Genomic DNA, 19,289 nt, shown 5'->3' on the forward strand with positions numbered 1-19,289 from the left:
TAATAACAATAACACGAACAATAATAATAATGTCAATCCATTAAATGTAATGAACCATGTGCTTTTCATGCTTATCAATGCATCAAAGCTTCTCTTGGTTGCCAACAATGATCTACCATGGCCTCAAAGTGGCAACTCCCCAAGCCTCAATGGTCAACACCACTGGAAACACTTACACAAAAGCATTACCCCCAATGTATCCTGAACATAAGTACCAAGCAAGAAACATACCTTGTTGTATCCACCACTTGCAACACATAACCCCCCATGCACATCCCTCTCTCTAGTAGCATCACATACCGTCCTATACAAGGTAATAGCATGCCTATCAAGCATGGATCATCACAACCTAGTGAGCAAACAACGGTTTCGTGCATGTCACTCAGATCTAGCACCAAATAGCATGTTGACACTCTAATATCAATAAAACACTCCTCTAGGATCCAATATGCACATGAGGCAAGACAAAACCCTTACTGAGGTCAAAGAACATAAAGGGAATGGACATTAGACTCATCCCCCCAACCGTGGAGCCAAAGAAGCTCACCTCAAGCCTAGGAGCTAGTAGCATGCCGAGACAACCGTGTCCACAAGTTGGTGTCCCACACCACCAAGCCTAGGAGCTAGAAGCATGGCGGAACACAACCATGTCCCACAAGCTGGTGTCCCATACTAGCAACCCACACCATCCAAATGTGCGGGCACATCAGCCAACGGGTGAAAAGTCCAAGAGTGATGATCACACAATGATGTGCCCAATAGGGCCTCAAGTCCAACGAACAAGATCAACTGCCCTAACTCTGAAGTGTTCCTAGTGCATGGGAAGAAATACTAGAATGCCAAAGATAAACACAAGTGTATGACAAAACACAAAGTGATAACAATAGAACTCAAGGTGAAGATCAACTCGGAGAAAATCAAGAATGAATGAAGACTGGAACAATGCTCAATGCAATAAATATACCATGCAAGAGCAAATACAAGACCTCAAACTCCTGTGTCTTAGAATGGAGGAGGAAAGAGATGAGCCACCGTTTTGTGTTCCTCTCAGGCCTAGATGAGGCTGATCAGCGTCCGTGGTAGCAAGGCTTTGAGAGTTCAGATCCAGAGTCTGGATTAGGTTGATTGGAGGCAGTGGCAGCAAGGCAGCCTGCACACAGGTGCAAAAACCAGGGCAGCAGCTGAAAACATAGGGTAGACAGCTGGTGACTTACTCCTGGAGGAGCAGAATGTGCTGGTAGGCAGAAGCAAGCTCAATAAATGCTGCAGTTGTTGCCGTTTTGGTGACTGTCAAGCAATGGAACAATGCAGGCTGAATAGGGAGGCAGCTGGCTGCAGCAAATGCAAGGCTAGACAGCTCTTGAACAGGGTGGAGAAGATGGCAACAACTGCCAGGAAGGGCGCCTCAGGCTGATGAACGTACGACTGCATTATGAACTGAAGCATCTGCCAAGGAAGGGTGTAGACAGCAGTGGAGACTAGGCATCAGCAATCTACAAAACAAGGATAGGCTGAAGTGGCTGGGCAGCTTTCTATTTATAAATGTGAATCCTCTCAAAGTTCGGGTGTTGGCTTAAGGGACATAAACGCTTTGCTACTCTCTTATAAAGTTAATTTTGTGTTTTGTTGCTGTTTTAAAGAGCTAATTAAGGTTTCAAGTTTGTAATGCACCTTTTTGGCTTAACGATGCATTCGTACTAGGTCACTTTATGACCACAATGACCAAAGCTCCTAGTGCCCATCCAGATATCCAAGGATATAGCTAAAAAACATATTCGACAAATGAATTCAGCAGTGGGTCCATATATGGGACTCTGCCAAGCTGGATGGGAAGCCAACGGAGTAGGCAAGAGGAGCACACAAGCTGTCAAACAAGGAGCCCTAGTGACTGCAGGAGATCTTAGGGAGGAAGGACGGCTGGCCTTCATCCATTAGGACTTGCAGCCACTACCCTTCTGGCGCGTGCAGCAGGGAGTTTGCTGCACTAGGGCTGAAGGTAGAGCTAACTGTAGGAAGTGGACATGAAGTACATCCTCAAAACAAGGAAAGATTGGAAGAAGCAATTCCCCAATGATTCAGAGGCTTATGGAGTTGCACATGTGCGTGGGTTTGGAAAGCAACCCCCTCAAACCAGACTAACCTGTTCCTTTGGAGAGTCCTAATGAGGAAGCTCCCCATGAAGGACAAACGGAGGAAATTCACCAATGTCTCTCCTCCCCAGTCTGTTTTCTGCTCAAGGAAGAGGAAAACTCTTCTCACCTCTTCTTGGGGTGTGCAAGATTAAAAAGAGAGTGTAATATTTGAGGTAGGGCTTCACAACTCCATCAAGTGCAGGCAAGCTCTCCTTGGAGACGAAGGAAATATGAACAAGTCCTGGAGGAATTGGGCAGTGATCAGAGGAGTGGTCATGAAAGGGGAATGGTCTGTTACAAACATAAGGGCCCATAACAGCTGTAGATATAGTAGGGATAGCATAGAAGTTGCCTTTGGCAAGTGCATTGGGGTCAAGTCAGGAAGCGAGGACAATCATCAAGGTGGTCCTTAAGAGCCTTGAGCAAGTTTTGTGTTTCCCCAGTGGAACATGTGAACATTCTCATCTCTTTAATACAGTACCATAAAGTGTTTGGTTTTTTATGTTTGCTAAAGAAAGCAGCTGACTTTGAGCTTCCACTATTAGCAAGAGAGGTTTCACAGGTATCTTACATATCCAGAACTCAAGAAGCTGCCATAGCAGGATAAGGCACCCTATTCCATTGCAAGGACTTGCTTGAGAACCGGAAAGGACCTAAAAAAGTGTCTTTCAGAGTTATTTTGATGCAGCAATAAATCAGCTAAGGAGGTTTGACAATAAAGAAAAATCAAGTGATGGCTTGCACACAACACTTCTGAAATCCAGCTTTACCTTTTGAATATACTCTCTGATCTTTGATACCGTATACACCCCAAATCTCCTCAGGATTGAAATCTGTAAGATGAGAGGCTGAACGCAATACCAAATTGCAGGCAATGAACAACCAGGGATGTTCTTTTTGTAATATGCATACGATGCAGACTGATTTTTCAGATAGATATATGTGCAGCATTTTTACACAGACCATCTGTCAGCTGTGTTGATTGGTTAGCATTCACTCCATCCTGGATCCACCATTATCCCTTCTTCTTCTTCTTCTTCTTCTTCTTCTTCTTCTTCTTTACAGGACCACCATTTTCCCTTCTGTCAACAGTGTTGATTGGTTAGCATTTTTTCCCGAAGTGAGGATCACTCCATCCTGGATCCACTATTATCCCTTCAAATAAAATGATATTTGAGCACTACTTTCATGAAAACTTGGGGTAGTGTCCAGGTATCTATCTTGAATGAGAGTTTGCAAACAATACTACTGAGAGCTTTTAATTGATTATGTATAATGGATTAACTGCACGAATGCTCATATGGACTGAAACATTTAGGAAATAACCACTTATAGTTGTAGTGAAGTACGTAGAAAGTATATTTGACTGGCAGACACTAACAAGTTCCCATTTAGTATGTCACAAGCAACATCTAGATGGTGTCCCAACTGGGACATCATGTTGGAGAACAAGATGTCCATTTCTCCGAGTAACCCATTTAAATGACAGTAGGGATCCCTTGCAGCTGTGAATTCTATTGCTGCCTTTTATCTAAGTGCTTAACTAAAATCTCTGTTTATTGTTTTAAATAGATTTGCTATATCCCAAATTCTTCAGGATTATATGCAATCGCTTCTGGAACAAATCAAAGCTGCAAGGAAGTGCACAGGTTAAGACAATTGATATAAATAATCCGAAATTGCAGTAGTTTACCAATTGCATTGTATCTCCCTGTTGATTCCGAGGAGCATGCAAAGCAAACATCTGACATAAATAGAATTTATAGAGACTTTACAATTGATGATATTCCAATTAGACAAGATAAGTCTATGGTACAAGGGGAAAACGTAACACTTAATCCGTTAGCTCATTCTGTGTTTGTCATATCCCCAGAGCTATGATATTGGTCATACTCCAGCATCATGCCCCTGAGACTCTTGCTCAACCATATGGCAGTTTCCCGGGGAGAAACCTTACCTCGCCCAAATGGCTTGAGCACAATAGCAAGTTCATCGAATCTCTGCTGCTGAAGTAGCTCTGCACTCAGTTCTAGCAAGCCCTCTAGAGCTTCTGCTCTCTGACGATCAGAGCGCACATCAATACCCTTGCACCCTCGCCGCCCTCGAACACTCACCATACCCTGGCGATGATGATGGTGATGATGATGCTGCTCAGATGAAGACTGATGGGCACCCACAGTAGATGCAGAGACCATTGTATCCATTTCTGATTCACGAAGGTCATATAGATGACTGGGACCCCGCTCAACACATGGATCCATGTTATCTTGAGCTTCATGATCAGTTCCGAATCGGAACGTGCTGTGGCGTATGACATGTATCACATCATTATAGACTGGCTTAGCAGGAACTGATCCCCTTTCATGGATTTGGATGGTCCCTTTCTCTTGTGTTCTATCCTCGTACTCAAAATTGCAACCTCCATATGACCTAGAAGTTGCTTGGTCTGATTCTTGGGTACTAAACCTTCCATGGGCACTCTCTTCCATCTCTATGGCCTCTTGAAGTTTAGAAATGGCCCCCTGCAAGCTTCTCTTTCTTTCATGATATTCCCCGATGCCAATTGGCAACATATCAGAAGTACTAAGAGAGAAGCGAGGTATCAGATCAAGCCTCGGAGAGTTCACAGAAACATCTGGGGACTGATCTGCCGCCAACCTTTTGTGAGCACCATATGATGCCCTGTCTTGTCTGGAAGATGCTGATGTGGCCAAAACACCATTCATAAGATGCCGCACATCAGAGGCTGCCCTGTCTATCCCTGTTGGTGTCCGCTTGTGTAAAGATGTTCTTGCAGAATCTGGCACAGCTGGAGAATTTTCCTGATTAGGAGAATGAACAAACTTTGGGGTGGTAATCCTAGGGCTCCCTGAAGCTAAAGCATTTCTTGCATTGGTAGGAGAAGTGCTTCTACGATTCAAGCCAGTAGCTTTTCCAGGAAATGGCAAGGAGGATCTCCGTGTTGCCCCTATTAGTCCTGTTTTCTGCCTAACTAATTGCACCCGCTCATCTTGACCATCTGTACGAACTATAACATGAGGTGAGGCTTCACCTCCAGGAAGCTGGCAGAATGTAACAAGAAAAATGTTAGATCAGAGAAGGACACAACAGATTCCTTGATTGAAACAAATAAACTTTAGCATATGAATCAAGTGAAAAAGAGAACACAAACTGGAATGGTGATTACCAATTGCCTCCCTTGTTGATTTTTTTTGGCAGACTCCGATTTCAATCGAGGAGTGACAGCACCTCTGCTAGGTGTTCGTGGGCTAGCTGTGGTGGAAGGCCCTTTGCTGACACGTCCAGGTGTGGCTGGGGTAGGTTTTTGATGAGCTTTTGTATACATGGTGTCACCCTTGGCTTTGGAAAGGAGGTCAGTCTTCTCCTCATGAAGACCCAATAAGTAACGTTTTTCTAGTTCCTCCATCCATGCCGTATTATTGAGGTCACCAGTAGCATTGGTCGAAAATATGTAACCCTGGCTTGATGATCTGGATATATCTTTTCGATCATGGAATAGTGGCCAATCACAAGGCTCAATACGGTTCAGATCAACCAGCAACTTGCCAGAATCCAGCATTGGCATTCTACGAGCACTATAATCATTGACTCTTCTAGCGGGACTGCTCTTTCTGGTCATGCTACTCATACGACTACTACACATGCTCTCGTTACCAATGTCATCCTCAATATTGTTTCCTTGCATTCTTCCAGGAGCAGCATCAAAGCCAGCTTGCATCCGACATTGATTGACAAAAGGTTGTAAATAAGGGTGCCTGAGAAGTTCAGAGGCCTGAAAATATGCAATCCCTAGATTATAAAAATCACCGAAATCTTTATTTGATTAATCTATTACCGTAACGAAAAGATAGTTAGTTGGAAGCCAACTTCTGATGCCACCTTATCAAGCTGCAAACAAACTGACCTGAAAATCTTGAATAATAGATTTAAATTGAAGTATTTCCAATTCAAATATTCACAGAGTCAAATTGTAAATTACATCATGCATTATAACAGCCAAAGCTGCAACAATGGTGTGAGTGGGCTATGCTTAGTGCAATCCTGGCAAACCTCCATTGCATAGACTTGTAGTGCTAAACATACACTTTAGGATGTTTATGCATTAAGTTCAACCCTGCAAGGTTTCCAGGGAAAAACTGTATTCTAAGATGGGTCTCATTTATGCAATCATGCCAATTCATGAAACAAGATTTGTGTAGTAATCATGACATGCTTCAACTATTCCACGAGTTGCATGACCATAAAGACAATCAGCTACTTCCAGGGACACCATTACCTGTGCATAGGCTGTCTGACATGATTCAATTTACACACAAAGATAACCATTGAAAATTTCAAAATATCATTTTAACAAAAGATGGAGTTCTTTAAGATCTCTCTTGACTATGCATTGCATCATCAAGCATCTAGACTCCAATGCTACTGATTATAATAATAATAATCTGCTCATTCTACAAATTACCACTGCCTCCTCACAGGCTAGCATTATGCAATGCGAGTTACATCCATTTGAGAGCTTTGTTGTTTCATCTATATCACTAGTCGTGCTACAAAATCACTATTGCCTCCTCACACACTAGTATTATGAAAGCTATATCCACTTGAGAGCTTCTAACAGGAAGTTTCTGACAGACGAAGCAGTCAAAAAAACTTCTGGATCACAAAGGCTTGCCTTTCATAATGGAAAGAGAAAGTATAGAAGAGCAAGAGACAAAAGCTTAACTTGTGAGATTGATTTGGACTAAATTGCAAAAACCAAGTGGAAAGGCCAAACATAATGAGAAGGAAATGGAGTAAAATGTATGACTAGAGCATCATCATGAAAGAAATTTAGCAAAAAATAGACATCCAAAATCAGCGATGCTAAAGGAGCAAGGCAAAGCCAAACTCACAATAGCACAGGACTTGAGAAGAACATGAGATATGACTTCAAAACAAGGCCCCTGCCTCATGAACCTATCTGTGTTTTGAGGTTGGCTCGGATACACAGGAACATACCTATGCCTGCTAATCAGACCTAAATACATACCTATATAGCCCATCCAGAGATGTCCTAATCACTCCGGAACTGCCCACTGTCCTATATCAAAGCATCGCACGGCACTGCAATAATCCTTATCAAGCACAAAACTTCCAGCCCAGAGTGGACAGAACAAAAGTACCATTCAACTAGGGTTTCACTTACAAAGTTATATTTGACCAAAGCATTGCCAATAAACTGCTGCAGCTTTAAGTAGTGCTAAGCCTCAAATCATATCTCTGGGAGGCAAATCGGCTAGCCCTAATTCTGGACCCTTAAACTCTTTATGAATCACTTACCTAGCTAAATGACGAATTGCATAACTGCCATCAGGTCATAGCACTTGGTCATGCAAAACATTCTTAGTATGCCACGACTCCTCTCTCATACCAATATCATCATTTTGAATCATCACTGATAACCTAAGAAGTTTCAGGTACATAACACTGCACAACATGTTCCAACTGCAATGAACTCTGCCCTCACTAGTTTGTGTATGATTACAGAGTTCCAAGCAGCTGGAAACACATCGCAGCAACACTCTTGAGATGTCAGTTAACTTTGACATTTTCAGCTGATTGTACATATTTTTTGTAAGGTTGATGATGAGGAACACAAATAAACATGATATCTGGCTGTACATAGCCGTCTTTTGTCACTTCATTGCAACTTATGAAATGCATGCTTGCAATAGGGGCTGGAAATTTCGTTTCTTAAGGAAGGAGGAGTAGACAGGGAAACAAGAGTAAGAGGGCAGAAGAAGAAAAGGGTGGCAAAAACGTACAGTTGGTCGATGATCAGGGTTTTTTCTCAACATGCTCTTTATGATCCCCCTCCTGGCAGACACATCAATGATATGATAAGTTTGTCAATAACTGAAATCTACAATACCAAATTCATGGAACCTTGCTCTAGTACACTTACAAGGATGCAGAGTACATTGCCGGTAGAGGTCCAAGTGTGGATTTCGCAATCTTGCTGATCAGGCCTTGCATATCCTGCAGTAAAAGACCAGTTTTTAAAAATGTGAATCCCTATAACCATTCACCTTAACATTTATGCAGAAAGTACACAAAAACAAACAACAATAAGTGATTTTCAAAGTCATATAGCTGAAGTAAAGAATACTATCCACTTTAACAAAGGGAAAAAGACACATAAGATGCGATGCCATGTCAAGGATATACTTAATCTCATAGCAAAACTGAGAAAAAGAATGCTATCAACATAATAGCATACGAGACATATCCTGCTGTGGCTGGATCAGAGGAGGTATCTATGCCAGATGATCAGTCCTAATCTGAATATCATGCTCAAGCAAGTAAACTTTCCACTTGCATCAGGCACAGATCAATGCTAGAAGTTCCTCGTACATGTAGCTGCACAGCTCCCTCTCTTTGATCTTGTCAACCTCATAAGCCATGTGATGTCACTGTTTCGGTAACACAGAGTCGATAGCTTTCCTGCATGCATCTGTAATGACTAGAATAGGCTCATTCAGATTGGGCAAATGAAAAATAGACAAGAAGGATAAATGATGACCTTCAGATCCTCAAAGGCAGCCACCCTGTCTTTAGACCATATCCCTTCAAATCCCTCTGTCACTATTATAAGCAGGTCAGAAAATTGTGTAATGTTCCACATAGTGCTGATAGAAAACACTCGTTCCCAGAGAAAGCTTACCCCTCATGCACATTGACTGGTGCCAAACATGTCATGATAGGCATGACCATCTTCACAGTCCATGCAGATTACACCCACAGAATTACATGCCCCAACTAAGCAATATTCACCGTTAAACAGCTTGCTGCCTCCCCAGCCTGGAATTCAGGCATATGTGTCTTATCTCCCCGAAAAACACAAAAAAACTTACTCTTCTGCCAGTGTTTTCTGTATGAAACACAAATCTGGTGGGAGATTGAAGCTCACTAAAAATGGTCATACCAGATAACTCAACCATGCCACAAATCCCTCTGTCACTATTATAAGGAGGTAAGTATAAGTGTGTATAATGCTCCACACAGCACTGATAGGAAACAGTCATTCCCAAGAAGGCTTGCAGCTCATGCACAATGACCTGGTATCAAACATGACATGATAGGCATGACCGTCTTCAGGATCCATGCAGATTACAACCACTAAAATTTACATGCCCAAGCTAAGCAATATTCACCAATAAACAACTTGCTCGCCCCAACTCTGGGGAGTTCAGACACAACTCTCTCTTCTGCTGGCGGTGCTTTCTGTACCAAACTGAGGCATAGTCAAAGGTATTCCAGAGACCTGCTATACAGCATAACATCATCCACTAAACAATGGCGAGGTTCCTAAGGGGTGATCTGAATATCCTGACCATCACCCATGAGAACAAGTGCATTGTCAATCTAAAGGTTAAGACTAAACCCAAACAAACCAAAGGTGGCCCAAAACATTCAAGAGGTCAAAATCTAGTGGTAGCCTGACTTCAGGTCAAGCTTGCTAAATAGCCACACCCCGTACCAATTGGTCAAGCAGCTTGTCAACATGAGGCAGAGAAGTTGGTTCTTCAGGTTTGGGTTGTTGGCACCCAAAATCCACACACCAATGTATGCTGCCATCCACTTGGCGAGCAGTACAAGTACACCAAAGGGACAGTGCATGTGCTCTTAGAGATCCACATCTGGTAGGAGCCTTGACCTTAGTCAAAGCTCACTGAAAATGGTCACACCAGCTAACTCAAACATGTCAATGCAAATCCTCCCATCATCATTATAAGCAGGTGAGTAAATTGTGTACAATGCTCCACATAGAACCGATAGGAATCAGTGATTCCCAAGAAGGCTTGCACCTCATGCACATTGACTGGTGCCAAACACATAATTATGGGCATGACTGTCTTCAGGGTCCATGCTTATTATACACACTGAATTACATACCTCAACTAAGCAATATTCACCATTGAACAACTTGCTTCCCCCTCCCCCCCCTTCCCCGAAAAAAAGGGTCAGCAGGTCAGACGTGTCTCCTATCTCCCCAAAAACCAAAAAAGCAACTCTCTTCTTCTGGCAGTGCTTTCTGTACCAAAGGGAGGCATAGTTGAAGGTATTCTGGAGACCTGCTACACTTCATAACATCATCCATTTTAAACAATGATGAGGTTCATTGAGGTGGTCTGAAGATCCTGACCATCACCCATGAGAGTAAGTGCATTTGTCAATCCAAAACTAAGACCAGAAACTTAAACAAGCCAAAGGCGGCCCAAACATTCAAAAGATCCAAATCTACTGGTAGCCTGACTTCAGGTCGAGCTTGCTGAAATAGCCACACCACCAAATGGGTCAAATAGCTTGCTGATATGAGGTTGAGAGTTGGTTCTTCATGTTTTGGTGGTTGAGCACCCAAAATCCACAAACCTATGCATGCTTCCATCATACACTTGATGAGCAGCACCAGTACACCCAAGGGAGAATGCACATCCTCTGAGAGATCCAAATTTGGTGGGAGCATGACCTTAAAGTCAAGCTCACTGAAAATGGTCACACCAGCTAAGTCAACAATCAGCTCATCAATCTCAGGTAGAGGAAACAGATTCTTGATGGTTGGTTAGTTGAGTGACCAACACAAGCTCATGCTGCCATCCTTCTTCATAAGCAGTACTGGTACACGAGGAAGAAGAGCTAACCAAAATCACCTCCTAACAACTCCTCAATCTGCACATTGAGCTCAACAATGTCATTACCTTGTTTGGAGCCTGAGAGGGCAGCTCAACTCAAAGAATAAGACCTAAGTTGAAATCTTTAAGGCCAGATGGAGAAAAGGGTAAATCATTATGAAACAAACCATCATGCTCTCAAAAATCACAATGAAGAGACGGAAGAATACCCCTAAACGCCAAACCCTGACATGTAAGATCACTGGCATTGTTGCCTTACCCACCAGTCTCCTAGTCTGCAATGATAAAAGAAGAAAAAGAAGTGATAAACCTCGCCTAGGGGATGTCCTCCACCCACCTACCGTGATTCATAGCTCTGACTGGTCTAGGATGACATTCACTTGAAAAAGTGGCCCTGCTCAAAGAGCCTAACTACATTGGAAGGCCTCTACTAAGATGTCAATTACATCCACATGCCCATGTTTCTGCTTCAATCACCTACAGGAGGACATCTTCCACCTACTTACCATGATCGACGACGTCTTCCACCTATCTACCATGATCCATAGCTCTGACTGCCTACAATAACATTCGCTTGAAAAAGTGGGCCCACTTAAAGAGCCTTACTACATTGAAAGCCCTCAACTGAGATGCAATTACATCCACGTGCCCATGTAGCTGGTATAGTGGCCACCTCTTCTGCTTCAATTTAAAAGCCTGATCAATGGCAGTGGGTCCTAGGAAGGATGTGGTGAGATTTAGTTCCTCTGCCAAGCAATCCTGAATGAGATCCTTGGAAAAACCTCATTCCCCAAAAAGCTTTATCTGAAGAGCTTGTGTTGTTCTGAGCCACTATAAAAAGCGTCACTTGCATAACTGTTTCACTGCCTGGTGGTAACCTATGAACTCTTCAATCTCTTCTTGCTTTCCACTAGTTGGTCAGATGGTCAGTGGTTAGATCTCCAGTCTTGTGGCCTTGAAGCGACATGTTCAAGTTCTGTTCATGTCTCAAAAATCTTGGGGGTTCCTCCCTGCTAAGCCAAACTTTCCTGTCCGTCCAATTGTTGTCTAGGATCGCCCTTGTGAGTGCCTACTTTTGTACTTCGGAGGTCTTGACAGCCAGCTCCATGCTGCTACGATCATGCACTTTTATGGGCGTATATGATGTCCCACACCCTGTTGGAAAAACGATACACACAATCCGCCTCGAGCATCTTCATAGATAACATTAACCAATATTTCTAGAAACAGTCAACTATCAAAGTTTTCATTCACTCATTGCTTAAAGGTCTCCCTTTTGGCATTAAACCATCTCCTATAATCCACCAAAGTACATTTTTGAAGAGGACAGTGCACATCCCTGCCCAAGTTGACACCACGTAAGTCTGCAAGTAGGTCCACCACCAAGTGTGTTACCTTTCAACCCCTGCACTGTTAGTGGTCACTGAGGTAGGAGGAATTCCCTTCACCTTCAGGCTTCAAGTCATGGCCAATAGCTTCACCTACATTCCCACCTCAGTATCTGCATGGCTTCTTCGTGTGAAGTGTCGGCTTCAAAAGGTAAGCAACCCATCTCTGAGGTTCCCCACACTTAGGACAATGTAGCAGCACTGTTGGTCCTGTTGAAGGAGCATCAACAGAAGCATCACCATCTACACCTTGGGGCCTGACTAGATCTTGATGCTATCCTTTCTTTCACCCTTCTCTGCAGTTTCCTTCTTATGTTTCCACTTCTATCCCTAATCATCTCTGAGTCTTCCCTCTCTGTAGAGGCTCAAAATTCTTCTAACAGGGTGATTTCTTTACAACCCACCCCTTAGTGCTCCAGAGAGCAAGCAGTTGGTCGGCCAACTCTGCTTTCATGTATGCCTGCAATATGGGTAACATCACCTGTACAACTTCCTCATTTTTGAGGTTCTCTACTCTAGCATCTTTACTTCAAAAGATTGCTAGCATCAGATCTAAATGAGCTGGAAACTTTGTGTTCACTTCAAGACCTTCGAATAGCCCAATAAAAAGCAGCTGTAACTCTCCCAATCAGCGACTAGCTCAAATAGCTATTTTAGGCATCACTTCAAACCCACCACCAGCAACCATGAACACCACCGTACTGATGTCAAACAAGTGTTGTGGCAAAATGTAGCCTATAACAGACAAAAATGCAGCAAAGAAACCACAAACATGAGCATACATATCTTGAAATGTGGGAAAAGTTTGGATAGGTTGTGATACACCATAGCCTTTATCACTCTCTCAAAGGACAGCAGAAACAACTCAAAGGCTGAAGTGAATATGACAAGATGAAGCCCAAAAACTTTGGCATTCAAAAATGCTGATGGAAAAGGGAAAGACACAACGTACTAGGGTGTGAGAACAGAAATCAAAATCGTGATAATACAACCCCATGAGAGCTGCCTAAAAATAGGCTGAAAACAAACGGCCTAAAATTATGGCTAACTTGCAAAATAGGGAGCTACAAAACGTTCCAAACCAGCAAAGTTGACCGACCAGCCCAGTATCAGTCAATGGTAGTCACCATTCCTGCTGTCAACTCTCCCCTCTGGTGGCTGAACTGCCCCCAACGAACTCCAGATTTTGCAGTGCACTGCTGCCTGCACAACCTTATGTCCATTAAATGCAGTCACTATCTGTGTCCAAGCTCATGTAGAGGGTGAACCAGAATTAAAGAATCCCAAACATTGCATTGCTGCAATATGTAGCATGAAACTGTTAAGACAATCTCATCTCAACCAAAGTGCTCATGCTGTTAGCCTTCAAGTACAACACCCATCATAGTGCTATACCATCTTGTTGGCCCTTCTATAATTGGAGAATCAGTCTGCCATACCAATGACAATGTGCCATAAACCAACGTCCCATTTGCTCTTGAATGACCTCAAAAAATGTTGACAGAAAGACTGAGGCAGAAATTTATTATGGTACTTGAAAGTTCACACATGCGGGCCATAGGAGTTGACATTCTGAAGGGCCATGAGAGGACTATCAACATTCTACTCCCGATGTTGAGAGTCAGGCTTGCAGGATACTTCTGAAAACCTTTGTTTTGACCATTTCAAATTCAAGAATGGCGTCAATAATTACATGTTAGTGAATTAGTAACATCTACAGGTAAAGAGTGTTGCTATGTTGCTCAAATTTTAGTTAGTTTGAGGCTTAACAAAATACTGAAATAACTTACAAATGCTTTGAAGGCAGGCCTATGTGCCATCATTTCATACATGCAGCATCCTGAATACAAATGTGTTGGTGTTAACAGAGCATTTAAATAGCCACGATACATACAAGTCATAGTATACAAATCTTAGTGTAGAGTTTATTACTGGCTTGAACAAACTCACCTAGTGACCATATATCTGATTTAAATCCATAAGGAATATCAGCAAGAAGCTCAGGACACATATAGTTTGGGGTTCCCACTACCTGCACCAATATAGCACTGCACAATTAGCACAAATAATCTATGCTATATTTTCAGAAATAAACTTTGCTCGGTATTTGAGAGAAGAAAAACATAATAATGGTTGTTTCTGATGTGAGAGAGGTGTTCTACAATCATGAACTTAGCACATGTTAAATTACCGAAGAAGTGAGATCATCTGCTTTCAACATTTTTGCCAAACCAAAATCCCCTGCAGTCACACCACTGACGTCTAATATTCAGAAATTGTCATAAAGAGTGGAAAAAATGCATTCCTGAATCTTTAAAGGCTTCACTTGAAATTCCACTTCAGGCAGTCCCACACATTGATGCACCTGTCTTACCTAACCTTATATCCTGATTCTTTGTCAAAAATATGTTTGAACACTGTAAGCAGAAGACAGCACCATAAGTTTGTAAAACAAATATCAAAACTCTAAATAGCCTTGAAAACTGCCAATAGATTTCCTGCTCTGTCAGATGAAATTTAAGTTCCTTCATCAGTTCATTCAGGAATGGATGAATAAAAAAGCAGCACCCTAATGAATGAAAATACAAGACCTTAGATGGTAAGCAGGTATGGAGATAATGTCATGCAGCTCCTAAACAACGTTTGGAGGTCATGGACATGATAATTGTGCAGGTACCACGGGACAAGAGAGCAGGGATAGGCAGATACTTACCTTCAGGTCACGGTGAAGTATGTGATTTGAATGAAGGTGGTCTACCGCCAATAAGAGCTGAGCTAACCATCTGCACAGCCTCTGCAGATATTATCAAAAGTCTGAGACTTTGCTACACTTGGAAGCCTTAACAAATTGTAAACAGGATGGCTCATGTTGATTGGGAACAAACCTCTTCTGAAAAGTATACACCATTGGATTTTCTAATTAGATCCGCCCTGTGAGCAGCAAAGTGCACCAAGTAAAACTCAAACTCACTTGAGCCCACCACGTGAAATACCTTGAAATCTATCTACTGCAAGGAAAACCAACTTACATGTCTCCTCCTTCACAATAGGACAAAACTATGCATACATAACACCCCTACATACAAAAACAAATGAATTAACTCCAATGAATCAGTAAAACATCAAATTTGTATGAACCTTCAAATGAAGCGGCAAGTCTCCTAGAAAAGGCGTTGCTTTTAAACAAAGTTGTGGCATATGCTTAATACACAAAGGAACAGCAGCTATAACGGGGTTAATGCAGTATTGCACCTTTTCCACCCATGACTCCTTGTATTCTACGATGTATGGGTGAACCACCTTGGATATTAGAGCCATCTGTAACATTAATGAAGGTTAACCTAAGCTAACTTGAGCAAACTTTCCATTATGAAGGAACATTGGGTCCATGCAAGGATGGAATAAGATAAAAGAAATCGTGTGCACCTCCTGGTGTGCCGATCTGCGGCATCTATCTGTCTGGCGTGCAAGGCGTATTTTCTTCAGTACATACCTGTAGATGAGCATGCTTAGAGCGGCAGAAATGAATGAAACGCTGTCGGTGGAAAACCGAACATGAGAGAGAAGACCCTCACTTTTTCTTCTCGAGCTTGTGATAAACAAGTATAGCAGAGCCAAATGCACCCCTTCCAATTTGCTCCATGATCTCGTACTGGTCCATCTTGGATGAAGACGCAAGTTCCTTCATGTTGCTCTGTTGCGTGGAGCATTGAAAGGGCTAGTACGGTTTCTGAACAGGAGTCGTAAACTTCTGCTTCGTCGCCACAGGGCTCTGGAGAAGGTAAATCTTCTTTACCGGCTAATCTAAGCCTCCACGAAGAATAGCCCGGAATCACCGACACAAGGATATTAAACCAATTTACTACTGCAATAACCGTTCCGTTTCACGTTCTTTGACGCCATGACTGATTTGCCCGAAATCCGGCCCATGAATCGTAAATCCCGAAGATTCTCTAACAATCGCTTGCTTTCCAAGTTCGATGATTGGTATGATTGATAAATGATGATCCCGGTGCAGAGAGATACGAAGCTTACAAGGGGAATAAGCAGGACATGGCGGATAATCAGTAATTAAGTGCCCGAAGAGACCTGAATAAAGAAAATGCAATGAATTTAGCTGTTTGCAGAAGACATGTCCTTGTGGACCTGGTGTTTCAGAGTCTCGCATGCATAACAGTGCACAAAAGAAAAGGCATTGTCTGCTGCATGGGCAAGGATTGCAGAAAGAACCGGGTAGATGATGATGATGATGATGATGATGACGACGACGATGATGATAAGTGGGACCCTATGCGGTAAAAAAGTGTGGAATTATCGACATCAGTAAAGGATGCCGAAGGAGTGCAGGCAAATGAGACTCGAGGGAATCCTTAAGAGATGGATTCTCGAAAAAGCTCTACAATGATACCATCCTTAAGGACATGAACGCGGGGAAAAGCAGCAAATTCAAGAAGACAACGAGTCACGAGTCACGACAATGATCTCTCTCTCTCTCTCTCTCTCTCTCTCTCTCTCTCTCTGTGTCAGACCTGTTAAGAAAACCTTTTCTTCCTTATCTCACTTCTGCCACTCCGGTTGACGCCGGCCATTGAAGTTGTTTCTTCGATAACGCTGAGAATAGACTGAATCTCTGCTGGTTTTGTCTTGCGTCGTCGTGAGTTGTCTTCTCTAGCTCATGGCTGGGGTAGCCTCTAGCCTAGACATATGAACAAGAATCCATGCTTATTGATGAGTGTACACGATGATGCATAGCATGTGGAAGTCCTAACTTCTGCCAGAAAATGCTCTCTCTCTCTCTTTTTTTTTTCGTAATGCTCTCTCTCTCTCTCTCTCTCTCTTTCTCTCTAGAGAGAGAAAATGTTGCCTCTTCTCTTACCTTCCGGACCATGCCACAAGCTTCTTGCTATGGCGAGCTGCTTATTTCTCAGCCTCTCTGATTTGGCCTTCCTGATGCCATAAGCTTCGCTTATTTCTCAGCCTCTCTGATTTGGCCTTCCTGATGCCATAAGCTTCTTGCTATGGCGAGCTGCATACTTCTCAGCCTTCTCTGATTTTACCTTCCTGATGCCACAATCTTCATGCTATGGCGAGCTGCTTATTTGTGAGGCCCTCTCTGATTCGACATCCCTGATGCAGTAGAAACCTTCCATATCAGTAGCATACCTCACACGAATGGCCACCATTGATGATCCCTTGAGCTTGAGCTGGCAAGAAGCTTCAAGGAAACTTTCAACTTTGGCAAAGATAGAGTGGAGAGTGTATCACCAAACCAATAATTATTGATTATAATATAATTGGTAAAGATAGAGTCAAGAGTGTATAACCAAACCAATAATTATTGATTATAATTATAATTGGTAAAGATGGAGTACAAACCAATTTAAATAATTGAGGAGATTCATTATTGACCAATGTTAATAAAGTAACTACATGTTCCCACCATGGCGTGTTTCAAAGCATCAATGCGAACTTCTTAGCGTGGTTCATAACCTCGATGCAGACTCAGCAGCAAATTTGAATGTCTCCATATGACACTATAATTTGCCCTCAAATTCGCAACATTCCTAGGCCATGGTTGAAAACATCATTGCACAAAATTCACGACTAGATCGCGCATGGGAGATCTTCAAGAATTTCCAACTCGGTTTTTTTTTCCCCGGGCTCTAAATCTCACTATTCACTGAAAACATTTTTGCTAGAGATACAAAAACCTCCAACTAAAGAATTTTAAATCGAATTACATGTATTTGCCATTATTATAATTAAACATTTTATAAATTTGAAGGTTTTAAACCTTCTTCTTTAAATTTTGGGAGTATTTTTGAAATTTTTACAATTCATTTTACATTAAACATCGGTTTTTCATAACAATGGCATCAATTCCAATGCATTAAAAATTATACTTTATATACTGAAAACTACCTTACACCTTCAAGTAGGTTTGTTTTACCAATTCTTAAACTCATTTTGGGAACCATTATGTTGGTGTAAACAGGTTGTAAGATGCATGTCAAGTGGGGGCTTCCTTCATTATGCACATGTTCATTTACTATAAACACCAGTCCTATGAGGAACCACACATCACAATGATGTTTGGCTTTGGTTAAGGGTAGTAGCTCTCACAGTTGCATGTAACTGATATCATGTGAGGATCTTTAGCAAAGAACATAGAAAATGGTGGCAACATCAAAGTGGCTTTGGAGAAAATTCAAGAGCACGGACAATGAGTTAGACATGTCTTATAGCCCCCGTTCCTATGAAGACCACACATTTGGTGCTTGGCTTTGTTTAAGGGCTCTAGCTCTCCCAATCAATTCTAGTAGACATTCACACACATGTAAGGATTTGTAGCAAAGAACAAGGAACATGATGACAACTAATGAGTGGTGATGTATAAAATTCAAGTACATGGATAATCAAATAGACATGCCTTGAGCCTTATGCTAGAAGGATATGTGTTTGAGGTCTTAATATTCAAATAGGACATTTATGGAGATTGATTGTTCACGGCAATAAATTACTTTTAGGATAAAAATGTGTTTTTCCTTGCTAACCAGGAAAATATTGTAGGAACACGACCAATTATCTTTATGCTTATTATCAAATATCTACTTTTCATCAATAGGAAGGAAGCATTAAATTCTTGCAATGTTTGCATAAGCGGTGTTTTCCTTGTGGGTTTGGGAACAACCATATTCAAATTTTCAATTGTAGCTATGTACCCTTATGTGTGCATGTGTGGGAACCTTGAAGAAAGTAGACTTCTTAGGCTAGCTTAAACCCAAAATGATTCACCCCTTGAAGTTAGAATGGCTTATTGAGAAGAGGGTGGCCCCAAAAATAAGATGACTTTTTTTTACAGGATGGCCAAAAAACTTAATGAAATGTGAGGAAGTGTCATCACATACAACAAAAATAAGAAGCACATATCTAAATGAGCAAGTGAATATTATAAGGGATTAATGCTGCAATTTCAAGGTCCCTATTCCATGGAACTAATTAGGACGGATGATGGACACTAGCCTAGAACAATAATCTTATGTGTTAGCAAAACTTACGATACCCCATAGAAGCAT

At 42.0% G+C, this 19,289-nt stretch overlaps 1 protein-coding gene across 2 annotated transcripts; it reads right to left on the reverse strand.

Annotated features, from left to right (window-relative positions):
• Positions 1 to 3,770: 3,770 nt before the first annotated feature.
• LOC148035837 (serine/threonine-protein kinase Nek3-like) lies at positions 3,771 to 17,458 on the reverse strand. Of its 2 annotated transcripts, XM_087677851.1 has the most exons (16): positions 17,090 to 17,458; positions 16,743 to 16,909; positions 15,789 to 16,302; positions 15,640 to 15,706; positions 15,466 to 15,531; positions 15,243 to 15,289; positions 15,099 to 15,144; positions 14,927 to 15,007; positions 14,588 to 14,630; positions 14,405 to 14,454; positions 14,164 to 14,245; positions 14,004 to 14,053; positions 8,098 to 8,171; positions 7,958 to 8,009; positions 5,320 to 5,925; positions 3,771 to 5,194 (listed from the first exon to the last, which is right to left on the reverse strand). In XM_087677851.1, exons 3-16 carry the CDS (start codon positions 15,899 to 15,901, stop codon positions 3,980 to 3,982), a joined length of 2,592 nt encoding a protein of 863 aa, XP_087533977.1. In that variant the 5' UTR covers positions 15,902 to 16,302; positions 16,743 to 16,909; positions 17,090 to 17,458; the 3' UTR covers positions 3,771 to 3,979. The 2 variants fall into 2 exon arrangements, with proteins under 2 accessions (XP_087533977.1, XP_087533978.1); XM_087677852.1 differs by lacking the exon at positions 16,743 to 16,909.
• Positions 17,459 to 19,289: the final 1,831 nt, after the last annotated feature.

This window comes from Lygodium microphyllum, chromosome 5, assembly GCF_053477565.2.
Source record: "Lygodium microphyllum isolate KBCC chromosome 5, Lygodium_microphyllum_v1.1.10, whole genome shotgun sequence".
NCBI classification, from domain to species: domain Eukaryota; kingdom Viridiplantae; phylum Streptophyta; class Polypodiopsida; order Schizaeales; family Lygodiaceae; genus Lygodium; species Lygodium microphyllum.

What these genes read in the sequence shown, in the direction of transcription:
- LOC148035837 (XM_087677852.1), bottom strand. Translation starts at nt 15,901, where the DNA reads ATGAAGGAACTTGCGTCTTCATCCAAGATGGACCAGTACGAGATCATG. An exon ending in CAGATGATCTCACTTCTTCG is followed by an intron (nt 14,246 to 14,404) that starts GTAATTTAACAT and finishes ATATTGGTGCAG; the next exon opens with GTAGTGGGAACCCCAAACTA. An exon ending in GGCCTGCCTTCAAAGCATTT is followed by an intron (nt 8,172 to 14,003) that starts GTAAGTTATTTC and finishes CTTTTACTGCAG; the next exon opens with GATATGCAAGGCCTGATCAG.